Raw genomic sequence first — 25,213 nt, forward strand, 5'->3', positions numbered from 1 at the left:
CCTCCCTCTCTCCCCCTTTCTCTCTCTGTCTCTCTCTCTGTCTCTCTCTGTCTCTCTCTGTTTCTCTGTTTCTCTCTCTCTCTCTCTCTCTGTGTGTGTGTGTGTGTGTGTGTGTGTGTGTAAGTGTGTATGTTGGAGCTATTGACATTAAAATTGATTTTACACAATCCACACCAATTCCTATAATTTTGAAGTGGTTTTCTGGTTGGTTAAATTTGTATTTATTCTTTGTTTTCTTCTCTATTACTGTTACAGGTTGACGTGTTAATTCTCTTAATCAAAACAGATTCCTGCATAGCTCTCACTAATTCAGCCACTCTATTTACTTCAGTCTGTCCTCTGTCCACATGATTGACATTGCTTTTGATCCTCTTCTGTGTGTAACACTGCTTCAGCCACCTTCTCCTTGCTGGTTTAGTGGACTTGGGCACACAAGGGTTCCAGAGAGAACGGATCTGAAGCACAATTACTAGTCCTTCAAAAGTTCCCTATCCCTTTGTGACCTTCTGTTTCTATACATCCACATCTCTGTAATGGACCCAAAGTGGATTTATTCTCATTTATCCTCTCCCCCACAATACTTTCTCCTCAAGTTCAGGGATGATCTCCTTAAAATTTGATAAGTGGATTAGCATGTCCTGTAGACAAAAGGAGCACAAAGAATTTGATCTGTTTCACTTAATTGTATTTTATGTTCCCTGTTTTAACTCTTAATTGTGGTAGTTACAATTTCAGCAGCTCCCTTGCTTTCCACCTAGTAAGCAGAACCTAGGAAGTCAATAAAGTTCAGTGAGTGCCCAGTCAACTTATAGATTATGTACCAGGGAGGGGAAACATTAGAAAGAACAAACAGGCAGTAAAGAGTGATAATAAACATTCTTTACATAAAATAATTAAATGAGACACTTTGATAGACACTACAAAAGCACATGTCCATTAATTTTCACAGTGGCCTTCTACATATAAAATAATGAAACACGATATCTGAAACCTGGCACAAAATTATTGAAGCAAGTGTAGACAGCAATTCACCAGACCTCTGTGTTGTGCTTTTTCTGTCACTCCATTTGGTGTGCAGAGAGACTGACATTTCCCTGGTAAAGAGTACAAAGTTAATATTACTTAATAATATTAAACATTGATGTAATTTAATGATATGAATAATATTAAATATGTACATGCTTTAGTGTTATCAATAATATTTCTAGTAGCAATAAATGTTAGAATACTTGAATATTATTAAGAATATTAAAACTATTAATATTACTAAAACTATTATCAAACCTAAAGATAGAAGAAGGAATAACTAGACATTTGCCTCATTTTAAATATTGTGGATTTTACACTGTGTTATGCTATCTGTTTCCCACTAAATATTATTGAAACTTTATTCACCATCCATTTTACTTCAGTAAAGATTTTCATCTCACCATATGGAAATTAAGTTACATTGGGGACACCAGCAAACACAGCAACCCACACAGTACACATTAGTGGTAATTCTGCTGAGAAAAATAAATCTTGAAAAGGGATTAGAAAGAAGCCTATGTCTATAATCAAGTATCAGAGCTCCAAGGATAAGGATATGAGTTTTGGGCATCATTTTCATGAAATGAAGGACAGGAGTCATGTTAGATTCTGAGATACTTTCTAGTCACTGTGAATACTAACTGCTTAGACCTGAAAAAGAAATGCCTTTGATATGATCATAGCTGTAACCATGATTGGAGGATGTAGAGAAACATGGATAATGATGAAGGCTTGGAGGGTTCCAACTCTGTAGGGCTTACAGGTACAATACACAATGTTCAATTATAAGTGCAGTGGATGGTTTCACAAGGAGTGAAGTCATGTGATAAAATTGGTAAATGTTCTATCTGTTATCTATTTGCAAAATCATCTGAGAAAGCATGAATAGTAGAATAAAAAACAATTGAATAACATGCAAGAATTCAGATAAGAGAGATGATAGTGTAGACCAGGGAGGAAGGAGCTGGGCTGGTGAAAAGTAGCCCGGTTCTTCATATATTTTACATGTCACAGATAAACACCTGTATATGCAGTGGGGACAAGGAAGCCAGAAATCAAGATGGCCCCAAAGTTTCACTAAAAGAAACAGAGGGAAGGACAAGATTCTTCAGAAATATAGAAAAATTACTCCACTCTGTCTCTAAGCGTTTCTTATTTTTTTTTATAAGCTCTACAATGTCTTTCCATCCATAATGAAATGTCTTCCTGGATCACATCAAACAGTTTTCAGAAACTGGGAAAAACTGAAACTGTTTGTGTCCCGCATGATGCACAGTCACCAGAAAGATTGGAATCCTGCCGAACCGAGAGACTTCATTGATGCTTTCCTCACAGAAATGTCTAAGGTGAGGAAGATGTTGCCTGGGTCTTCTTAGAAACAATATGGTGGGTTAGTAGTTTCTATTTGATCTTGTATCGTGTTGCCACATGTTTAAGGGTATAACATCGTACTGACTCAGTACTAAATGAATCCCTATTCCTACTGGCCAGGTGAATTTCTTCTGAGAATTGTAGAGACTCCAACATCAGAGGGACTCCAGTATCAAGGTCTGAGAGGGCACTGATATCCCTTGCTATGGCTCCCTCCTTTCTTCATTTTCAGTGTCAAGCTTGTAGAATCTTTCCTCTCTCATTGTCTGTTTCCATCTTTACATCTTTTCTCTCTGATTCTCCTCCTTTAGTAAGGATGATTTAGTCTAATATTCCTCTCCCAAATTAATCACATCTGCAAAGCCTATCTTAGCTTATCAAGTACCATACACATGTTATAAAATGAAAATCTGGGCATCTTTGTAGGTCAATGATTAACATGCCATATGAATATAAATTATGAATAGTATTTTAGGAATTCATGAGAGCATTATACCAGGAATATTATTAGAAGTAAAGACTTCAAAGTCCAGAATGTTAACCATTATAGCAGGAAACTGGCAGAGTTTCACAGATCCTACTAGGAAACTCATACAGATGTTAAACACCTACACTCAAGTGGATGGATACAAAATAAACCCAAAAGAATCAGTAGCCCTCTGATATACCAATGAAAAGTAGGCTGAGAAACAAGTCATGGGAAAATAGCTACAAATAATACAAAATATCTGGGGTAACTCTAACAAAGCAAGTGAAAAAAAAAAGCTGTATGACAAGAACTTCAAGTCTTTGAAAAGGAAATTGAAGAGGATATCAGAAGATGGAAAGATCTCCCATGTTCACAGATTGGTAGGATTAGCATAGTAAAAATTATTGTCCTATTAGCAATCTACAGATTTAATGCAATCCCCATCAAAATGCCAACACAATTCTTTATAGACTTTAAAAGAACCATACTCAGCTTTATATGGAAAAACAAAAAATTCAGGAGAGCTAAAACAATTGTGCAGAATCAAAGAACATCTGGAGGTATCACTATTTCTGATTTCAAGCTCTCTTATAGCTATAGCAATAAAAATTACATGATATTGATATAAAAAGACAGGTTAATCAATGAAGTCAAATTGAAGACCCAGACATAAATCCACACACCCATGGGCATCTAAATTTTTACAAAGAAGCCAGAATAATAAAATGGAAAAAAAGAAAGCATGATCCATAAATGGTGCTAGTCTAAGTGAATATTAGCATATAGAAAAATTCAAATAGATCCATATCTATCACCCTGCATAAAATTCAAGTCCAAGTGGATCAAATACCTCAACATAAAACCACTGGACCTAATAGAAGAAAAAGTAGGGAATAAGCTTGAACCTACTGACAAGTGTTCAGAACCAAAAGTACAAACACTAAGGTCAACAATTATTAAATGGGAGCTCATGAAACTGAAAAGTTTATATAAGGCAAATGACACTGTCAAAAGGACAAAATGACAGCCTACAGAATGGGAAAAGATTTTCATCAATCCCTCATATGACAAAGGGCTAATTTCTAAAATATATAAGGAACTTATAGAACTAAATGTCAACAAATTAAATAGTCCAAATTTTAAAATGGGGTGCAGATCTAAATGGAAAATTCTCAACAGAATAATCTCTCAAATGGCCAAGGAGCACTTAAAGGAATGTTCAACATTCTTAGTCATCAGGGAAATGTTAATCAAAATGACTCTAAGATTTCATATTATACCTGTCAGAATGGCTAGGATCAAAAGCACAAGTGACAGTTCATGCAGGAGAGGATGTGGAAAAAGAGAATTAATCCTCCCTTACTGGTGGGAGTGCAAACTTGAACAGTCACTTTGGAAATCAATATGGTAGTTTCTCAGAAATATAGGAATCACCTTACCTCAAGAACTACTCTCTGGTATATACCAAAAGGATGTGCCATCCTATCACAAGGACACTTGTTTAACTATGTTCATTGCATACCAGTTTTATTTGTAAAAGCCAGAAACTGGAAACAAGATGCCCCTCAATCAAAGAATGGAGAAAGAAAATACTTCATTTACACAATGAAGTATTACTCAGCTGTTAAAATAACATCATGAAATTTGAAGATAGATGGAACTAGAAAAAATCATCCCAAGTGAGGAAACCCAGACCCAGAAAGACAAACATAGTATCTACTCATTCATAAGTGGATATTAACTTTAAAGTAAAGAATTTTGCAATCCACAGACCCTGACAGGGTAAGCAACAAGGAGGGTTCAAGGGGAAGCATGAATCTTCCTAGGGAGGGGAAATAGAACACGTGTCACAGGGAGACTGGGGGCAGGTGGAGATGGGAAAAAGAGCGGTGGGTGAGGGAGGATGGAGAGAGAAAGTACTGGGAGAGACAACTGAAACTGGGGGCATCTGAGGGATGAGATAGAAACCTACTGCAATGAAAACTCCCAGGAATATTTGAGGGTGACCATACCTAAGACTCCTAGCAATGGGAGATAACTATCCTGAATGGGCCATCTCATGTGGGTGCATTGAGACACCAACCCTCAACACAATATCCTAAACCTACCTGCAAGATGAGCTGTGAAAAAGTGATAAAGAAATTGTGGGTGTGGTCTAGCTTAAGACCAATGACCAGAGAAGGAGCCCACCCCTGATACTGCCTCAAGGGCCAGGGACAAGAGGCTGGATAAATCAGAGACATAGAATAGAATCAAAAACAACCAGAAAAAGTCAATGAAATGATTCCTAATGCTCTTCTGTTGTACTCGTAAATAAGAGCCTAGCAAAATCATAATCAGAGAGGCTTTATCCAGCAATTGATGGAGATAGATGCAGGATCTACAGGCGAAGATTAGGCATAACTCAGTGAATCCTGTCGGAGAGGTAGAAGAAGCTTCCAAAGGACGTAATGAGACCATAAGAAAACCCACATAATCAACTAACGTGGACTCATAAGACCTCAGAGAGACCAAATAACAAGGAGCCTGTAGGGGTGTGACCTAGGCCCTCTGCATATATGTTATAGTTTATGTAGCTCAGTCTTCTTGTGGGACACCTAACAGTGGTAGTAGGAACTGTCTCTGACTTTTTGCCTACTTGTTGAACCCTTTTCTCTTACTGGGTTGCCTTGTGCAGTCTTAATATGAAGAGAGGTGCCTAGCCTTATAACAACGTGACATGACATGTTTGGCTGATATCCCTTTGAGGCCTGCCCTTTCCTTCAGGGAAAGGAAGAGGAGTGAATAGGGTAGGATATGAGGGGAGTGTCTGGAAAGAAAACGGAGTAGAAACTTCAGTCGGGATATAATATATGAAAAAAGAACAAATACAATTTTAATAAAAATCAAATAAGGGACCCACTGCTGTTTGGCATGAAGCCCTGAAAATGGAAGATATTGGCCCTGGGGGGGGGGGAAGATATTGGCACTTTATGCACCTCCTGGGCCTTTACCCTTAGTTAATAAATAATAAAATTTCAATTAAACTCCTTAGCTCTAGTTTTTGATGAGCTGGTCTACAGCCAGTCATGCACTCCATTTCAGTCCCCACTGCAGAACACAGGCAAAGTTTAACTGAATGCCAAAGTTTAACTTCAAAGTCTCAATGGGGCCTCTGTCTCCCTCTTACCTCATTTCAAGACTCCAATCACTCAGAAATCTAGAAAGTACCTGCTTGCGTTTCTGAGTTGCTTTTGCATCATTGTGAAAATACTCCCAGAAACAACTTAAGAGAGCGAAGATTTATTTTGTTTTACAATTTCAGAGGATTTTGACCCATTATTACAGAGAAGGAATGGCAGAGCTGCTTAGCTCATGGTGGCAAAGGAGTGTGGGGGAGTCTACACATCATTATCTACCAGGAAGCAGAACCAAGGGCAGAGTGCAGGGCCTTGTTATAACCTTGATTCTGTCCCCAGTAATGGGCTCAACCTCCTAATTCTCTTGAACCTCTAAATTAGTCACAGCAACTAGGAGCCAAGCATTCAAAACCTGAGCCTTTAGGGGATGATTTGCGTTCAGACCATACCACTAAACTGTACTTCTGTAATCTCAGTAAGCCTCTGGCTAGTACACATCATAACATATGCCATCGAATATTTGACTCACAAGACAGACATTGTTGAAGTCAGTGTACCACAGCCTGTAAGATATTCTAATGTGTGTGTGAGCTCACATGCATGTACACACACACAACTACATACCTATGTATATAGATATGTTTATGTGTGTATATGTATATGTGGGGGGGGGGATTTATTAGAATGTGTGGTTCAGCAAGTTCAACAGTGGCTGTCTGCCAACAGAAAGTGCGAGAATCCAGTAGTTCTGTTCACAAGGCTGGATTCCCAGAGGATCCTCAGGATATGCCAGAATCCCAAAGAAGTAGGCTCTCAGTCCAGCGAAAGCATTGACTTTCCAGTGAGTTTAAGGACAAGCAGGTGAAGGGAGAACACTTCCTTTGTCTATGCCCTCTATATTATAGACTGCCACCAGAAGGTGTGGCTGATTTAAGGTGGACCTTCCCACCTCAAAATATCTGGTTAAATAGGGCCCTTTCCACCTTAAAAGATTGAATTATATATTCCTCACAGGGGCACCCAGTCACTTGGGTTTTAGCTAATTCCAGATATAATCAGGCTGACCCCAAGAATAACCATCACAAGTGTTATTCTCTTGTTATGAACCTGAAGCAGAGAAATGTAAAGTAATGTAAAGAACCCTCTTGGCCATGTCATGACTTAGTCATGTAACTGATACATGAATCCAAGTGCTCCTTTGTTTCCAAAAATCTTACATTTTATTAAAAGTTTTTTTTCAAAAGAGTAATCATAAAAAAACTATTGTCTTGGTTTTTATCCACTCAAATGTTTTTGATCGACCTCTCTCACTTGAAGGACAACAATACAAACCAATGAGGTCAAAGGGAATATCATTCAGAAAGATTGCTTCCGAATTTGTTTCCCAGTTTCATGACTCTGTTCTTCAGATAATCACAAATCCTCTAACTAAAAAAAAGATACACACTGCCTTTTCTAGCACCCAGACAAGACTACTACAAGTTTCAATGAAGAAAACCTCATCTGCAGCACTCTGGACCTCTTCTTTGCTGGAACAGAGACAACATCCACGACCCTGCGCTGGGCTCTGCTCTACATGGCCGTAGACTCAGGAGTGCAAGGTGAGAATACACTCAGTGCATCTGCGCAAGGCACAGTGGTGCTTCTGGAAGCTGTTGCTTAGCTAGAATCGTGGAACGGGACCCATGGAGCAGCTGTGAGGAGAGGTGTTTTTGGGAAAGGGTCTTTGTACATCTTTCAGGATAATTCACAGGTGTAGACTTTAGAGGCTATGCCTTGAAGACTCTTCAGTTCTACGGGAAAACAGAGAAGCCATCTGTCAATGAGGTAGGTTTCAGCAAAATGTGACACTGTCTGATGAAAATCCACTTAGTCCCTCCTTCCTTTTCAGCAGTGTCTTCTTATTTGGTCCTGAATACCATCTGGATGCCTCAGTCGGATACCTGACGTCCTGTTGATGTTATCTGTCTGTCCAGACTGAACCACACACACTCTGAATCGTGTCTCACTGCATTACATTTTCTCCATTGGCATTGTTCTTATTCTTGCCTATAAGCAGGGTGTTGTACTTCCTAACAAAAGTGAGCTATCTCAATTTTTGAGCTTTCAGCAGAATGTTCTCAGACACTACCTCTTAAAATTGTTTACATTCTACTAAAACTTGACTGCCTGGCAAATTACCACCATGTACTCCATTGAGAGATGACTGAATGTGCCCCATTAAAGGGTTTCGCATATTTATAACTCCCCAGGTACTTTCATCCCTTCAGAAATATTGGCCCATCCATCACTTTTATTCTTCCAGATTTTAGAAGAGTTAGTTCATCAGGTGTGATAGAAGAATGTTTTCATGTCATGAAATATTTCTACAAATGTGATGAGTTTATGGATGAATCATGCAGTCATTGTAGCACTTCAAGACAATTATTTTTGGCCCAAGATGAAGGGTAGTGTTGACATTGTTTCCCACATAGTATAAAGAATAATTCGTCTTTTCTCAGGCTTTCTACACTTTTATAGATGGGATTTTTCTCTGTTCTTGAACTCACCAATTATGTAAGACTGTCTGGCCAGTGAGCCACAGGAATCTGTCTGTCTCTGCCTCCCCTGTACTCTAGAATTAAAAGTGCATGCCACTACACCCAAATTTTTTACATGAATTTTGAGGATCAAACTCAAACCCTCATGTTATTATGGCTATCAATTTACTGACTGAGATTTCTTCATAACTAACCTTTTTCTTTAGGGATGCAAAATGTATATATTATTTTTCTATATTTCTTTATATGTATGTTACCTACATTTCTATCCTTATATATGGGAGAGTTTATTTTGACCAACAGAGTCCATGACTATGCAGGAAGTATGGCAGCAGGAAGCCTGAGCAGGAACTGAGACATCACATCTCAACTGCAAACAATACAAAGGGAAAACTAGAAACAGAGCCATGAGAAAAACCCTCAAATCCATCCCCTGTGACATTCTTCCTCCAGCAAGGCTCTGTCTCATAAAGGTTCAGTGGCTTCCCAAATTACACCACCATCTAGGACTAAGTCTTTAAAACCTCTGCAGCACATTTAATCTTTTTCATTTGGGCCTTTGGCTCGCTTAGGCTCATGGCTATGCTATGATGCAAAATGCATTTGGTATAACTTTGGAAGTCCCTATAGTCTTTGGCCATGTTAATACTATTCAAAAATCCAGTGTCTTCTGCAGTTCCAGGCAATCTCTTAACTCTGATCTACTATGACCACCCCCCCCACACACAAAATTTATATAGTTCTAGCATATAGTGGCAGATAACATATATTCCCATACATTCCAGCAGTGAAGAATGGAGGTATAGTAAGGAAATAAAATCAAAGAGAGTTTTTGATTTTATTTTGATTTTGGTATTTTGACCTAACAGGTCAAATACCAAATCCTGTTAGTCCATGGCTTGTGACGAGAAATTTAGTTTCATAGGACTGAGAGGTCTCCACCCCTGTACCTTTGCTGCCTGCAGCATAAATCCCTCTCTAGGGCTGGTTACACTCTCTGTCTGCAGCCTCCTTTGCAGGGTTCTCTACCTTCTCCAACATCTCATCTTGAGGATTCTACTGCAACCCAGTCTTCACTTTCAAAACTTCCTGTAATGGCCTTTTATAGACTTCTAAAGAAAACTCTATTGGTAGATGTTGCCTTGCCTCAGTAGCACTTTGAATCTCCAAAGAAAGAATCATCATGTTCCCCTTCACTGTTGCATCTTGCAAATCCCCAAAGCATGAGGATGGCACTGGAAAGTTCAGCTGCCATTTTGTGATGACCTTTTGTCCCTTTCGATCACATTTGCAGTGGCTTTTGTTTTTCAAAGGCAGGAGACTTGCCTCTTTGGATCTCTTCTTTCCACAAACTGGAAGCTTATCTGGATGGGGTCTTTATGCTAGGGGATCCTTTCTATTTTTCAGAGAAGAGCAGTAGTCCTCTCCTTAATTGTAGTAAACACTTTAACAATGACTGACTTTTGTCCACTATGAGCTTAGGAGAAAGCAGTTAGCTGTTTACTTCTCTTTTTCTTTTCTTTTTTTTTTTGGTTTTTCGAGACAGGGTTTCTCTGAAGCTTTTTTAGAGCCTGTCCTGGAACTAGCTCTTGTAGACCAGGCTGGCCTCGTACTCACAGAGATCCGCCTGCCTCTGCCTCCCGAGTGCTGGGATTAAAGGCGTGTGCCACCACCGCCCGGCTTACTTCTCTTTTTCTTTCCAAGGTATATATTTTTAATTTTATCCTACACATTTACTGTTTTTAGTTTTAGATTTAAGAGTAAGAAGTAATCGCCATGCCACAGCTTCAGTGTTATGCTTTTTAAAATTTTCTCTGCCGAAGAGATTAGTCTATTACTTTTCAATTCAGCTTCATGAATATTTTTAGAGGAAGGACAGAATACCAGATTCTTCATCAAAATGTCACATGAATGGCCTACAATTCAGTTGCTAGTGAAGTCCTTACTTTCTTCTGAGTTCCCATGATCTTTGCCTACACTACTATGCTTCAGGCTGCTAATAGAATGGCCCCTTAAGCTCTGCTGACAGCAGTGAACCTCTCTACCCAGTGTTGCAATATCTATAACATTCAAAAACAACTAAAATAAAGCCTAACATGCTCCGATTCATCCCAGCAGCAGCCCCATTTTTTTGCATCAATCTCTGTATTAGTTATTCTTCTATGACTAGATCAAATTCCATGACCAAAGCAACTTATAGAAGGAAGAGTTTCTTTGGATTATGATTCCAAGAAAAGATTCCATAAGTGTCAGGGAAGCATGGAAGCAGATATAGAGTAAAGAACTAAAAAAAAGAGAAAAAAAATCACATATCAGGTACATACAGGAAGCAGAGAGAAAACTGGAAATGGGACAAGGCTATTAACATTGAAAACTTAACTCAGTGACATTTTCTTCCAACAAGGCTACATCTACTAAAGGTTCCATAGCTGCACAGACAGTGCCAAGGACTTGCAAGTATTGAGATACCTAAATCTATGGGAAATGGTTTTATTCAATCCCATAGTATATGCATCTTGGGTTACAATTTAAAATGCATGTTTACCTGAATATTTAAGTTTTAAAAAATTTGAATACTACTGAGGATCAGATTTGACTATAAGTGGAGGCAGTTCTTTTGTTTTCTGGTCACCCAGATCTGAATCACACAGAAACTATATTAATTATCACAGTTTGGCTGATGGCTCAGGCATATTTCTAGCTAGTTCTTACACCTTGAATTAACCCATTCTATTAATCTATGTAACACCACAAGGTTGTGACCTACTGGTAAGGATTTGGTATCTTTCTCCTTTGGCAGTTATGTGGCATTTCCCTGACTCTGCCTTTCTTCTCCCTGCATTCAGTTTAGTTTTCACACCTAGCTCTATTCTGCCCTTCCATAGGCCAAAGCAGCTTCTTTATTAAGCAACGGTAATAAAACATATCCACAGCATTTGGAGGGGAATCACACATCATCTCTCCTTTTCTGTCTAAATAAAAGGAAGGTTTTAACTTTAACATACTAAGATTACATGTAACAAAACTGGTATCAAGAAATAATTATTGTTACAATATTTAATCTATTTGTATATGGAAAAATTAAAAAGTATTCTATCATCTAATTTATCTTTGTGAGTCTAAAATTTCATATCTAATTAATCTTTTATCATAACTAAAGAAAACTATAACTGTAACTATCTGTCTTCAACTTTATCAAAGACCCCAGAAGAATATAATATTACCCAAGGAAACAGGAAGTGCATTGAAGCAACTTCCAAAGTTCTAGAAATGACAGGGACATCTTGCTACCTAGACAGTCATTCAAAGATCTTGTGTAACTCTAGGGCATCCATATTCAGCCTACAGGCCCATAGTATCTGGCAGACTTTTCCATGAAGCAGGATTTAAAAGGCTGTTTTACCTATTTTGGCAGTTTGTCAGACACTTTCTTCTGTGTCCTGCAGAATGACTGGCAGTTTCCTCTGTGAAGCAAGAACTCTAAGAACCACCCCATCTTTAAGAAAGCTCAGCAGTCACTTTTCTATGGGCCCTGCATATCTAGTTCATATAGCATACCATTAGGCAGTCCAAGCAAGAGCAGTTTCTTGCCCAAATGGCTAGTCTTGTCACCTTGAAGGCAAATTCTGTAACAAGTTTCTAAAATGTCCATCAACCTCTCTGAAGTAATTGGTGGTACCGGAAGCAGACATGTCTTACTGTCAAAAAAAAAAGTCTAAGTTCTTAAAATATTTTAAATGCCATATTCTGTGGGTATTTGAAAGATTTGAAGAATACCTATCCATCTGAAATATATCTCTGTCAATCTGAGAAACCTAACTAACATGATAAAGAATGGCTCTGGCTCTTTGATGAGGTCCCTTCACAGAACACTTCAATAGGGTTTGTGAAGAGTGTGTTACAAATTGCTTAATGGCAGCAAAGACCTGTTGTGTCTCTGGTGCTGGGGTGGTAAGCATGGCTTACAGAGGCATGAACATACTTCTGTCATATTGGACAGAGTGGAGTCAACAGAAAAGTCACAGTGTTAATACTAACCATATCTGCTTAGCACTAAAAAACTACTCTCTTAGTCAGAAAATGATTACAGATATACACTAAGACATAATCATTTGAAAAAGACCTTTGAATAGGTCACAGTGTTGGATAAATATACATGGGCTTAAAAGAAAGAAAAAAAGGTAAGGCAGTCATAGATTAAAATAGTAAAGATAATAAAATAAAAGTTAAAAGTAACAGAATAAAAAGATTTCATGTAAAGATGGAAAATACACAAAAATCCTGGATTTTATATATTACGGTGTTTTCTTTTAGTTTTTGACTGTGAATGAGTTAAGTACAGAGAGACATTTCAGTGAATGGGCTGCTAAGCTAAACCAACATATATATTTTAAGTATTTACAGATGGTACCGCAGTGAGAGACATTTGTATGTCTCACAGAAGAAAAGTCTAAGCTAGACCCTGGAACAGGCTTATCATTCCATTCCAAATTCCTTTTAACGTGTTACTGAGCTGAATTGGAGTAAGGAACAACACTCTCTAAGTGGCTCCCATGAGGCCACCTTTGTATCCTCAGGAAAGGAACAGGAGGAAGCAGAGAGTTATCTGTACAGAGCTTGTTCCCGAGTAAAATATCATGTCTATTTGCATTTTCCTGGCCAGAACATAGTCACATGCTCACATTTATTCCAAAAGAAATCCAGGAAATTAAGTTTTTAGCTGGATAGCAGTGCAATCACTATTACTACAGAAAATAGGAAACTATATGGGGACAACTAGCAGGTTCAATTATTTCTTATGTTAATATAATTTCAAGTAATTATCAAAACATTCTTAAACTAAGGTCTATTTATTCTCAGTTGTCAGATAAGGAAAGTGAATCTGGAAGAATGTGTGTAGCTTCAGCAGCAACAAAGGTCACAATAGCTTCCAATGTACCGTCCACTCTGACACATTTCCTTAAGAAAACACAGTCTACAGATATTCAGTGAGTGAAAGGTTGTATCATTTATAAAGTTTTTCATGAAACCTAATTACTAGTGCAGTGGGGTTATGAACTTTGAACCTTGTGAACTGCATTAGTGCCTTTAAAAGAGATATCAGACAGGCCAGAGAGATGATTCATTTGCTAAAGGTACTTTCTGCAAGCCTGACTATCTGAATCTAATCCCCAGCACACAGAGAGCACAGAAGAGAACCGACTCCTACAAGCTGTGCTATGGATTTCACTCTTGCACTTTGAAACATGTGCAAGCACACACAAATAAAAATCATAGATTATTTTCTAATTTTACTTTTAAAACAAAGAGATTCCCTTCTCCTTATGACAGTAGGATCCAGCAAAGCTTTGCTGTCCATGAAACAGAAACTTCATCCTTCTTAAGACAGGAAATGTCCTGATGCCTTAACTGTAGGTTTTCTAGACTATCAAACTCTGAAAATTAAGCTTTTATTTTTGACAAACCACTAGGTGAAAGAAAACAATTTGCAGAAACCCGCCCACATGGGTATTGCTGTGATCTTAGCCATGTTGATAAAAGCTGTTCAGTTCATGGTCACTGGAAAGCTGTGGATATGTTGTAAGAACAAGGAAAGTTACAGAGTTAACAATTTTCCAACTCTGTTTTTTGAGGAGTTGAGAAACATGGTGTCTCTTTGTAGACAAAACACCAGGTGAAATGTCAGGAGATAACAGCTTAGAGACAACTTCCCTGCCTTCAGAATAACGCACTAAACTTTGAAACCAGCTGAGTCCCCCCCACTACCCTGTTTTTTGCAGAAAAAGTACACACTGAGATTGACAGAGTGATTGGCCATGGGAGGCAGCCAAGCACTGCTGACCGAGAGTCCATGCCCTACACCAATGCTGTCATCCATGAGGTGCAGAGGATGGGCAACATCATCCCCTTGAATGTGCCCAGGGAAGTGACAGCTGATAGCACACTGGCTGGATTTCATCTGTGTAAGGTAACTTTGCACTCCAGGTTTCCAAAGCACCAGTCCTTCCTTCGCATTATCTGAGTAATCTAAATCTAAAACATAACATGCATTTCTGCCTCCAAAAAACAATTAAACAGAGATAGATATTATTCCTTTAAAAAAAAAAAAAGAGCTTCCCTCCAATGTGTCTAAACGCTATTTATGTGCATAGAGAGCAGAGAAAGGAAGGTTTCTTGGTGAAATCTACTTAGATTTTAGCAAATAAGTAAAGCTGGCTTTAGCAACTGAAGACTATCCTAACATACTCCAATGCTAATGTGACCTCACAGGAGTCAGTAATTCTTGCCACATCAGTGCTCCCAGGTGTTTTCCAGCTTTTGCATACTCTCCCATTGTTGAGAACTATGTATCTCCCAAAGAAAACCAGTCAAAAAAGAAGCATTAATTATAAGAAAGGAAGAGATAAGAACAGATGTTTGCCAAACATACATGTGCTGAGGGTGCTTATTATCCCCTTTTATAGCGATTTGGTCCCCACTCTAAACACTAGACAGTTGAGACTCTGGGAATTAAGTTTACCTAAGATCTCTCCACTACAATATGCAGCCTCAGAAGAGTTTGAATCCAGAACTATTCAGGTTATTTGTACTGCCCGGGACTCGCTACCTTAGACATTAAAAGATCTCTTATACTTTTCCTCCATGGATCCCTCCTGTGTTCCCTCTGTTCTCAGACCAAGTGCACAGCCCAACTTAGGATCTCCTCAGGATTTCTGCAGAGAGCGCTCCTGACCACATCACACTCCTTCTGTTCAAGGCACAATCCTTTCTGTTTTTTCTGTTTGCTGTAGACTGAATAAAGATCAGACACTTCTTGGCAATGACAAAATAAATGTCCAAGGTTTCAGTTCAGCATGACAACAAGGAAGTGACTCAGCAGATCAATCCTCATGATGAGAGTCAGGAAAAGAAAAAAAAAAACCTGCAAGAGGCTAACCCCACCCCATTTATTCTATGCAATATTTGAGCATGGGGGATAGTGGTGCATAGTCAGAGAAAGACCCTTGCCATTAGTTAATGATCTTTAGAAATGTCCTCATGGCTAGTCTCAGTGGTGTTCTTTTGTAATCACCTAGACAATTATCAATTGCCAGAATCTAGAATCAAGAATGTCTGCCAGAGTAGGTCTCTGTGGATTTGTAACACTTTGTCTTAGTGCCTCAGAATATATTGTTCCCCTGAAAAGTTTTCAGAGCTGGATCAAGAACAGTCTAATATGTAAAGACAGATACAATACATTCATTTAACCCCAGAGACAGGTTACCTCTTCACGTGTCACTGTAGGAAGAAGCTAGGTTGATGATTGTTCAGACCATGTCCAGTTATCTTCCCATGGATGGTACATGTTGTCTCCATAGGCACATGCTGGCCTGTTCCGATGGTCCTGTATTCTATAATAAAGAGCAGACTGATAGGCCTGGAACAGCCTAAGTACACACAATCCATTATGGATCTGGACTAAGGACAGGATTTTTCATGGAGCTGACGGTGTGAAAAGTAATGGGAGCTTGGGTACCCCATCCCCTGTCAAGGTCTCTTCCACATATCAAGCCTTGATTGTTTGCTGTTTTCTTTAGGGGACCATGGTCTTGACCAATTTGACTGCTCTGCACAGGGACCCCAAAGAGTGGACCACCCCAGACACCTTCAATCCAGAACACTTTTTGGAGAATGGAGAGTTTAAGAAGAGAGAATCCTTTCTGCCTTTCTCAATGGGTGAGTGGTAATGGGGAAGAAACAGGTCAGAATTCTGCCTCATTTCTTCCCTCCTCTTCTCCCTAGAGACCTCCACCCACATTTGAATATCTCCATGAGGCCACACCTGGAGCAGCTGTGTGGTACTGTTGCTTGCAGCCCAGTGTTCTCAGACAGAACATAGCTGCAGGCCACTCCTCTCACTCAAACTCACCCTTGCCTCTGACTGAAATTTTGGCCTCCCTTGGTTGGCTTTCCACAGCACTAGAGACCCAAACCCTGCCTTCTCTTCACAAAGAAAACCGAATACATGATGTCTTATCAAAGTGTAATGTCCATATTATTTTTAAGTGATAGGCTCTCAAAGGTTAACATATCAGATTTGTAATGAGATGGGGAGGAGATATGGAGGGATATGTATTTGCTACAATAAAAATAGCAAACAATTTTAACTGTCCTTTACATAACTGGATTAGGTTCTACCCCAAAGAAGAACTTAAACAAGTAAATCTTTAGTCTTTTAAGATATTAAGCATACTTTAAAATTCTAGTTAGATGTATTTCTGTTGTTCTACATGATCAGGGAAAGGATGTAGTGATGAACCTCTCTTGTGTTTTCTACCCAGCCAATTATTAATGAATACTTGTAGCCTTATAGTTGTTGAATCCATAACAAAATGCCCTAGTATATTACAGTTGTTGGTTTCTATGCATTGCACATGCGTTTTCAAATAACTCTGCAGTTCCTTAGGTCCATACGTATGTACCAAGTATGTAGTACATGTCCCACATACACCTAAGATCATGAAAGTAGTGAGCGAGAAGATGAAGCAGAGCTGCCCCTTGGAGCATGAGTCCAACTGCAGCCTTCCAAGAATGGAATCAGCGAGCCCTGCAGAGAAAAGGACACAGACCTAGAAATATGTGCTGCAGCTAGAGCTCAGTGTCCACCAGGTTTCCTCACACTGAAGCTTGTGTTTCCTAACGTGTCTGCAGAAGGTGGCAAATGCTGCACAGAAGTCACACTGCGAAGTTATGGACCTCACTGATGGTGTCCGGATTGTTCTCTTTCCCTTTCCCTGTGCTTCTGGGTCAGCCTTGCTGAATCTTTCACATTTTCCTGTCGTAGGGAAGCTGACAAAATAAAGTACATCTTTCCTGTCTTCCTGATCACCAAACATTATAAAGATCTGAATTATGGCTCAAAATCTCAACTATATGTTAATATATCCTAATTATCCATAGTTATTAAATCAGATCCTGAAAGCCTGGAAGAGACTCTTTATACAGTCCACATCGTGGGTTAAGTGTTGTTTCCTAGAACCGCAGTAAAAGGACTGTTGGTCGATCCCCACGCCTTTCATAGGGAGATGATCAATTAGGTCAAATGAAGGCTGCATATATGCATTCTCTTCATATTGCAAAATCTTTCCCCTGTAGGTGCTTTATGTCTCTTTCAGTTTAAAATGTTGGTGGCGCACGCCTTTAATCCCAGCACTTGGGAGGCAGAGGCAGGCAGATCTCTGTGAGTTTGAGGCCAGCCTGGTCTAAAAGAGCTAGTTTCAGGACAGGCTCCAAAGCTACAGAGAAACCCTGTCTCCAAAAACAAAAACAAAAACAACAACAACAACAAAAAATGTTCTCCTATCCACACTAGTCCTGAAATAAAAACAGAAACACACAGAGACTCATTGGTACTCTGCTACTAAGAATTGCATTACTTAATTAGATGGTTCATTAGCAGACAAATTATCTCAGACGATCACCAAGGTAGCATAGTTGTTAGTAATCCAATAAATAGGAAAAGGACATTAGCACCTATTTAATCAGATAAGCAAACTTCAAGGAAGAGGAGAGCTTTTTCTTATTTAACCTGTGCACAAGGAACTGGCAGAAGAGGGCAGGCATAAGTTCTCACTCCTATTTTAGTTCTTTCCCTATCACATCTCCATGGTAACTGACCTCCCAGTTATAGGCCCTTCCACTTTAGGATTCCCTGAGTTCATGGCCTATGTATTAGTGAGAATCTTACTGTAAAACAAACATCCAATGCTATATTATTTGTAAGAAACATATTATCCTCAGAAGTTTCCAGGTCAGATCACTGACTTAGCAAATCTTGTTTGTTCTGCCATACACATTAACCTGGGCTTTCCTATGGTATTGCTTAAGATCCCAAGAAACATAATTGAAGCACATGAAACTGGTAAGATGTGCTGGGACTGTCACCGCATGACTCTAGTGAACTCTAAAACCACCAGACAAGCCCCAGTTATAGAAGTGGTAAAAGTCTTACAGTCTTTGGAATAGCTGTGAAGTCCCAGTAAAACTATCAAGGATCCAAGGAAAGAGGAAAGCCGAATGTTTTGCTTTCAGTGTGGATTTCAATCCAGTGTGGATTGTCTACCACAATCCTATCTTTGGCATGTAATTGCTTTCCTTCAGCATCTCTAGAAATCAAAGACAACACCCCTGTAGATAATAGCTTCTCTTGTTTTGAAAAACATAACAAACTGTATAATTATTATTGTTATCACAGAAGATAGAAAATGAATTCATACATTCCCATGTTCTCCTGATTTATGCTCTCCTCTGTTAGAGTTAATAAATTAATAGATATCTTCCTATTTATTAATATAATTAATGCCAATTTATATAATTATATTGATATAAATTATATTAGTATAGTATTTACAAGTTTATAATATTAAATTAGTAATTTACAAGGGGTGTCATAGAACATAAAGGCAGGGTTATTGAAGTCCACTTGTGATAGTCTAGGTCACTCTCTTATTTCACTTAATAGGTCATATTTCTGAGGGCAGGTTGGTGAAAAAGAAAGCATATTAGTAGCCTTTAGCACAGACTGTCCATTTTCTTCACTGAAGCAGTATCTGAGATGAACAACTTCTTAGGAGGAAGCTTTGTTTGACTCACAGTTTCAGAGGTCTCAGAGGGTGGTCAATTGTCCTGCACCCAAGGTATGACAGAACATCTGTTGGAAGTGTGTGTATGAAGATAGTAACTGCCTCATGGTGGCCAGGAAGCAGGGAAAGGAAGCAACGAAATTTCAAATATCCCATCAGGGCATGGCTCAGATAGTCTACCTTAGGCAGACACCTACTTAATTATCCACCACTTCCCAATAGTGTCACGGGTGGCAACCAAACTTGCTGATGAAGTCCTTGCCAACAAATGAACAAAAGCTAAACTCCATACATTCAAGTTACATGGCCCAGGTGGACACTGTCTTATCATTCACGTTTTCCAGCTGAATAACTGTCATCTCCAGTTCAAGAGCAGATATGAGCACAGACAGTGCGTCTTTGAAGAGATATTTCCTTGGCTGACACCATGAGAGACTTGTAAGTGAAGGCTTCAGGTTATGCACTCCCCCAGGTTGGGGGCGGTGATTGTAAAGGAGTAGGTTTTTCCCTTACCAATTATTCCAAAATTCCAATATTCCTCAGTCATTGAAATCCCCTGTCTTAGTTTGTTGTCTGTTGCCGTGATAAAAACCATAACTGAAAGTAAATTGGGGAGGAAAGGGATTATTTCGCTTGGGTTCCTTATCAGAGTCCACCACTGAAGGAAACCAAGGTAGGGACTCAAGGCAGAAATGTAGAGACAGAAACTGAAGCACTGGCCATGTAGGGGTTAGGCTTATTGGTATGCTCCCATGGCTTACTCAGTGTGCTTTATTATAACACCCATGATGATGTACTCAAGGGTAGAACTTCCCAGAGTTAACAGACCCTTAGTAAAGAATGGAAAAAGAATTTTTCCTTCGGTATCATGGGCTCTGATATCAACATGGAACAACTCTGCCAACAGTGTATTAATATTACTAGTTTGATTTACACAGTCACAGGTACACGATGACAAAACGGCCCTTGTCAAGTTGGAGAGGAAGAGAAATGCGTTAACTAGTGGCTTCTAAGTCCAAAAAACTTAGCGATAAGAAAGACTTAGGAAGCATCCTGTGCCTGAATATCTGAAAGTCTCCTGCAGGGATGGAGACAGCTGGACTGTGAGCAGACACAGCAACACAGTCACAGGGGCTCAGGAAGTCTCAGGCTTACCAAGCGTGAAGGGCCGACCAACTGGATGCTATCAGCCCTGCTCAGGAAAGGTCTTTCTTCTCACTTTAGTGGCCCTCATGCCAGGTATCTCTGAAATGACTTCACAGACAAACTTGGATTTTCTAGGCATCTATCAATCAAGATGGTCACTGGCTTTACTACCATTCTGTTGTTGTGAAGACACACCATGATCAAGGCAACACTGACTTATTTATTTATTATTCATTTTACATTCCAACCACAGTTCTCCCTCCCACCCCTCTTCCCATCTCCCCACCCCCATCGCCTCCGCCACTGACCATTCCTCATCCACTTCTCTCTAAGGGCAAGGCTCCCATGGACAGTCAACAAAGCCTGGCACATTAAGTTAAGGCAGGACCAAGCTCCTTCCCACTGCATCAAGGCGGAGTAAGACATCCCACCATAGGGAATGGGCTCCAAGAGGCTGGCTTTTGTACCAGGATTAGATCCTGCTCTGCCTGCCAGGATCTCCTCAAATAGACCAAGCTACACAACTGTGTGCCACATGCAGAGGACCTTGTTTGGTCCCATGGAGGCTCCTCAGCTGTTGGTGTAGTGTTCATGATTTTCCATGAGCTAATAAAGCACTTAATTAGAGAATTAGTCCATGTTCAGCATGGCAAAAAGCATACAGGCATGGCCCTGGGGGAGTGCCTGAGAGCTTTACATCCTGATCCACAGGGGGGGAGAGAGAGAGAGAGAGAGAGAGAGAGAGAGAGAGAGAGAGAGAGAGAGAGAGAGAGAGAGAGAGAGAGAGAGAGAGATTGGACTGATATAGTTTTTGAAACCTCAAGGCCCACTTCCAGTGACACACCTCCTCCACCAAGACCACACCTCCTAATTCTTCCCAAAAGAGTTTCCTTCCCTGGTGACAAAGCATTCGAATGCATGGGTCTATGGGGGAACATTCTCAATCCAACCATCACAGTAATCAAGATTATTCACCACATAAGCCAAGCTTTAAATCACATGCTCCATGCTGAACAACTAATTCACACCTGCCCAGCCATTCACAGAGGGAAGAAAGAGACTGTTTCACAAAACTGCCACATGAGGAAGGCTTAGCTTCTTGACAAGGAGTGGTTTAGTCATGGTCACATAGGAGAGCGCAGACAGGTCAGGTTAGTAACCCCTAGTCCGAAGTTTGCAAGTCATGGTATGTGGATTCTTTCAGGAGAGTCTTGAGGATTCATGAGCTGTTGGCCATGATATTCATGGTAGGCAACAAGAGGAGCATGTGGAGAACATAGATGAATGAGACATGTTGGCAAAAAACACAGATGTTGCATAAGATACAGACATCATCATAACACACTTATGTATACTGTGCAACTTTTGAAGTCTGCTTTTGTTTGATTTCCTTAGCACCCTGTATTAGGCAGGTAACAAAGTGGAAACAGGTGACCATCAGAAATTATTTCTCAATTATTAATGTCAATAAAAACCAACAGAGTTTCTTATACATTATCCTTCAGAGAGTGTCATATGTTATCACTCCTGCGACAATGTCCATGTTGGAAACCCCATGAGGGCAGTGGAAAACATGTCAAAATAATAATAGTAGTTTTGTCTGAATGCTGGTCTAAGAATTTTTTTGGTATGCGAGGGCTGTCCTGGATCATCAGAGATCATCCACAGAGATTACGCATGTGAAGCCAGATATTCAAGAGAGATACAGGTTGTAGATAAGTAGACAGAAATGTATATATCTGTACACACACTTGGAGATATGTATATATATATACATATATGTACATATATGTATATATACATATATATATATATATACCATGTGACATGTGTGTGATGTGAGGTGACCTATAGCAATGGCTTATAGAGTTGCTAGAATGTTGCCAACTCAGGACTTAACATCTACAAATTATTCAAGGCAAGGGCCCAGGACACCTGAGAAAATAACACTTTCCTGGGCTGCGGAAGTGAAAACACAGGTGTTCAGCCAAGGTCAGGAAATGCCACCTTGAATGGAGCTCTAGTGGGCAAATCAGGAAGGGGTTAGACAGAATCAGCTGGACACAAAGGCCAAGGTCAGCTTAGTAGTTACAGTAGGAGGTTGGGGACACCAGTCCCCAGGTGCACCAAAGTCAGCTGACTTCTGTTTTGGTCTCACAGGAAAGAGAGCCTGCCTGGGAGAACAACTGGCCAGGTCTGAGCTGTTCATTTTCTTCACTGCCCTTTTGCAAAACTTTACCTTCAAGCCCCCAGCCAATGAGAAGCTGAGCCTGAAGTTCAGAATGGGCCTCACCCTGTCCCCACTCAGTCGCCGTCTCTGTGCTGTCCCCAGACTGTGATGCTGGAGAAGGAAAGTGTAACGAAAAGCAGGAGTGAAATGCACCTCAAACTCACTGATGCCTCCACACACCAGAGGCGACAGGCTAAAGGCAACTGAGAAAAGAGGGGACGAGTTGGAGTAAGGAAACTACATCAAATTCCTAGACTGCTGGACCCAAAATTGATGTTGGTTATGTAACTTATGAGTTCATAAAGGTTTCTGAAGCAATAATGACTGTTTCCATTTTTAAATTATATATATATATATAAAATGAAATGATTTATTAAAATACTATTTAAGTCATAATTCACATCATGCGGGTGTGCCTTCAAGTTTTTTCCTTCCTCCTGTTGTAGACATGGATGTACTTCTGGACTGTTGAAATGGGTCAATTGGAATTAGTGACAAGAGAGAATATGAGTTAGAACCGGGCATCTGGGAGAGCCACAGAAATAGGACTTGAAGACTCTCCTGTCTGGAAGGACTATAGCTATCTTATCTTGCTCTGCCTCTACGTGGTCCTCCTGAAAGTCAGGTGGAAAGGGATGGCTCACTCGGCACACAAACAAGATAAGCAATATAGAGGCAATTTCTATGACTTAAATATTATAGATGGATCTTGACCTCTGACCCAGCACCAGGTAATACTTAGTTACCAAGAAGCAAACCCTAGAAGCAAGTTTGAATGGAAAATAGTAAATATTTTCTAGCTTCAGATACATAAGGCCATCTGAGATTCTTGGGATTGTTGGGAGTTCTCTGTCTGTTGGTCCTTGATGCTGTTGATCTGGGCGAAGAAAGCATCACTTTCATCTTAAAGGGAATAAGAATGAGTTCATTCTAGATCCATTTTGAGTGATCATGGCCCAGGAACACAGGTTATTACTAATTCCATGTTCCAACACAGAAGTAGTTTCATTAACTTTTATAGTTTTATAAAACAAAAATGTCAAAAGACGTCTAAAATATTTAAGTAGTACATCAGAGAAGTGATTACAGCAAGACGGGAAAGGTTTCTCTGACGACCATAGATGCTAACTGATGACATTCTTCACTTTTAAGTTGGTGGAAGCCAGTGGGTGTGGAAAGTCCATAAATAATAAACATTATCTATTCATTCCAGAATGTGAGCAATACGCAGAGGTTAGCAAGGAATGGCTGGATGTTGCTGAACCTTAAAGCTGGTCCAAGATAAAGTAATTAGTCTTGGACCTGTAAAATTCCAACATCTCTCAAAAATAATGAACTTGGAATCAATCAGTCTCTGCAGATACAGCTTATTATAGGAGGTTTCGTTCACAGTGCAAATACTATGAAGTTAAATGATAGGTCAGTGGGACTCCCACCATCATATTGGTGGAGTCTGTCTTGATATGGTGTCCAGATGAGGAAGTTAAAGTCTTTGTCACTACTGAAAAGGTCAAGAAATAAGAAATTTAGTTCTCCATCAATAAGAGGGATTAGTGCAAAAGCCTTCTTTCCATTGTTCATGAGGGGAGGATGGATGATGGAAAATCTTCAAAGGTTGCTCTGGAGTGGAAGACAATGTGTTATTGAACTTGTGGGTCACCACCTGTGTTCCAAGTCAGGTCTTACCACCCTACCCATAGAAACCAATAAAATGTATTAAATTAAATGTGCAAAACATAAAAGGGTATTTATTCAATGTGACCATATTGGAAAGAGGGACAAAGAAATCCAGAAGCCTCCCTGAGTCATCCTCCAAGTCCAGTAGGGAGATTAAAGTTTAGCTAGGGAGCCAAGTATGTGCAAATGCAAGCAGTCCAAGCCAAAGTGTGGTGAAACCCCTATCTTCATTTTTGCCAGGTCTATTATAGAAGGAGAGTTGGAAAATGTTCCAATATATCTTCCTTTAGTCTTAGAGACAGGAAGGAAAACACCTGTAGACTATATCATCTTGACCCAAACCTTAGAATGGAAATGCATGCTGTTTTTCTGCACTGAAATCTAGTCTAATCTAAGACTTGGGGATGATAAAAGGTGCCCACTAATAAAAAATATCAGGGAAGATACTTATTAAGGTTTCAGATTGTGTGCCTCCACTTGCAGATAGGCTGACTGTGGGTTTAGACTTTCAAAAGTCGGTCCTCAGCCCCACACTAGTCAGAGATGATCTTGGGTTAGAACTGGATAAAAGCAACTACTTCTATCATTTTGTTCCTCCTTGATTGTGAGTGCCAACTATTGCATACTCTTGACCTTACAACGTTTAAAACCCAATAAACACTGATTTGACAAGCTGGATATCAATAGAGCAGTATTTTGTGCATTCTTTGCTGTCCTGTCTGAAATGCCTACATCTTCTCAGGAAAAAAAAATAATGTAATGTCTTTGTCTACATTTTCTCAGGAAAATATAGTATAATATCCTTATTAAACTTGGCCAGGCCTGTTTAGTAGTGAGCACTTCTCGTCTTCTACTTAAAACTCAACTTGATATTAGGAACAAAGATGACCACTAGACCTCTTTACCATTCTTCCCAGCATATCCTCTTTGAATGAACCTCCTTTTTCTGCTTAATTGTCCTATTGAAGACAGGTCTTAACCAAGACTAGAGTCTTAACATCACCAGAGCC

At 39.6% G+C, this 25,213-nt stretch overlaps 1 protein-coding gene across 2 annotated transcripts in view; it reads left to right on the forward strand.

The window, feature by feature from the left end:
- LOC119816660 (cytochrome P450 2J4-like) overlaps positions 1-24,889 on the forward strand; it is a 38,834-nt gene extending 13,945 nt beyond the window's left edge. The window contains exons 5-9 of one of the 2 annotated variants that reach the window (XM_038333491.2): positions 2,199-2,375; positions 7,448-7,589; positions 14,309-14,496; positions 16,106-16,244; positions 22,457-22,847. In XM_038333491.2, the coding sequence (XP_038189419.1) occupies positions 2,199-2,375; positions 7,448-7,589; positions 14,309-14,496; positions 16,106-16,244; positions 22,457-22,635 (825 nt within the window). In that variant the 3' untranslated portion in view covers positions 22,636-22,847. Of the gene's footprint in view, positions 1-2,198; positions 2,376-7,447; positions 7,590-14,308; positions 14,497-16,105; positions 16,245-22,456 lie in introns of both variants that reach the window. The other variant, XM_038333492.2, reaches the window with a different exon arrangement.
- Positions 24,890-25,213: the final 324 nt, after the last annotated feature.

This window comes from Arvicola amphibius, chromosome 6 (genome assembly GCF_903992535.2).
Source record: "Arvicola amphibius chromosome 6, mArvAmp1.2, whole genome shotgun sequence".
NCBI lineage: Eukaryota > Metazoa > Chordata > Mammalia > Rodentia > Cricetidae > Arvicola > Arvicola amphibius.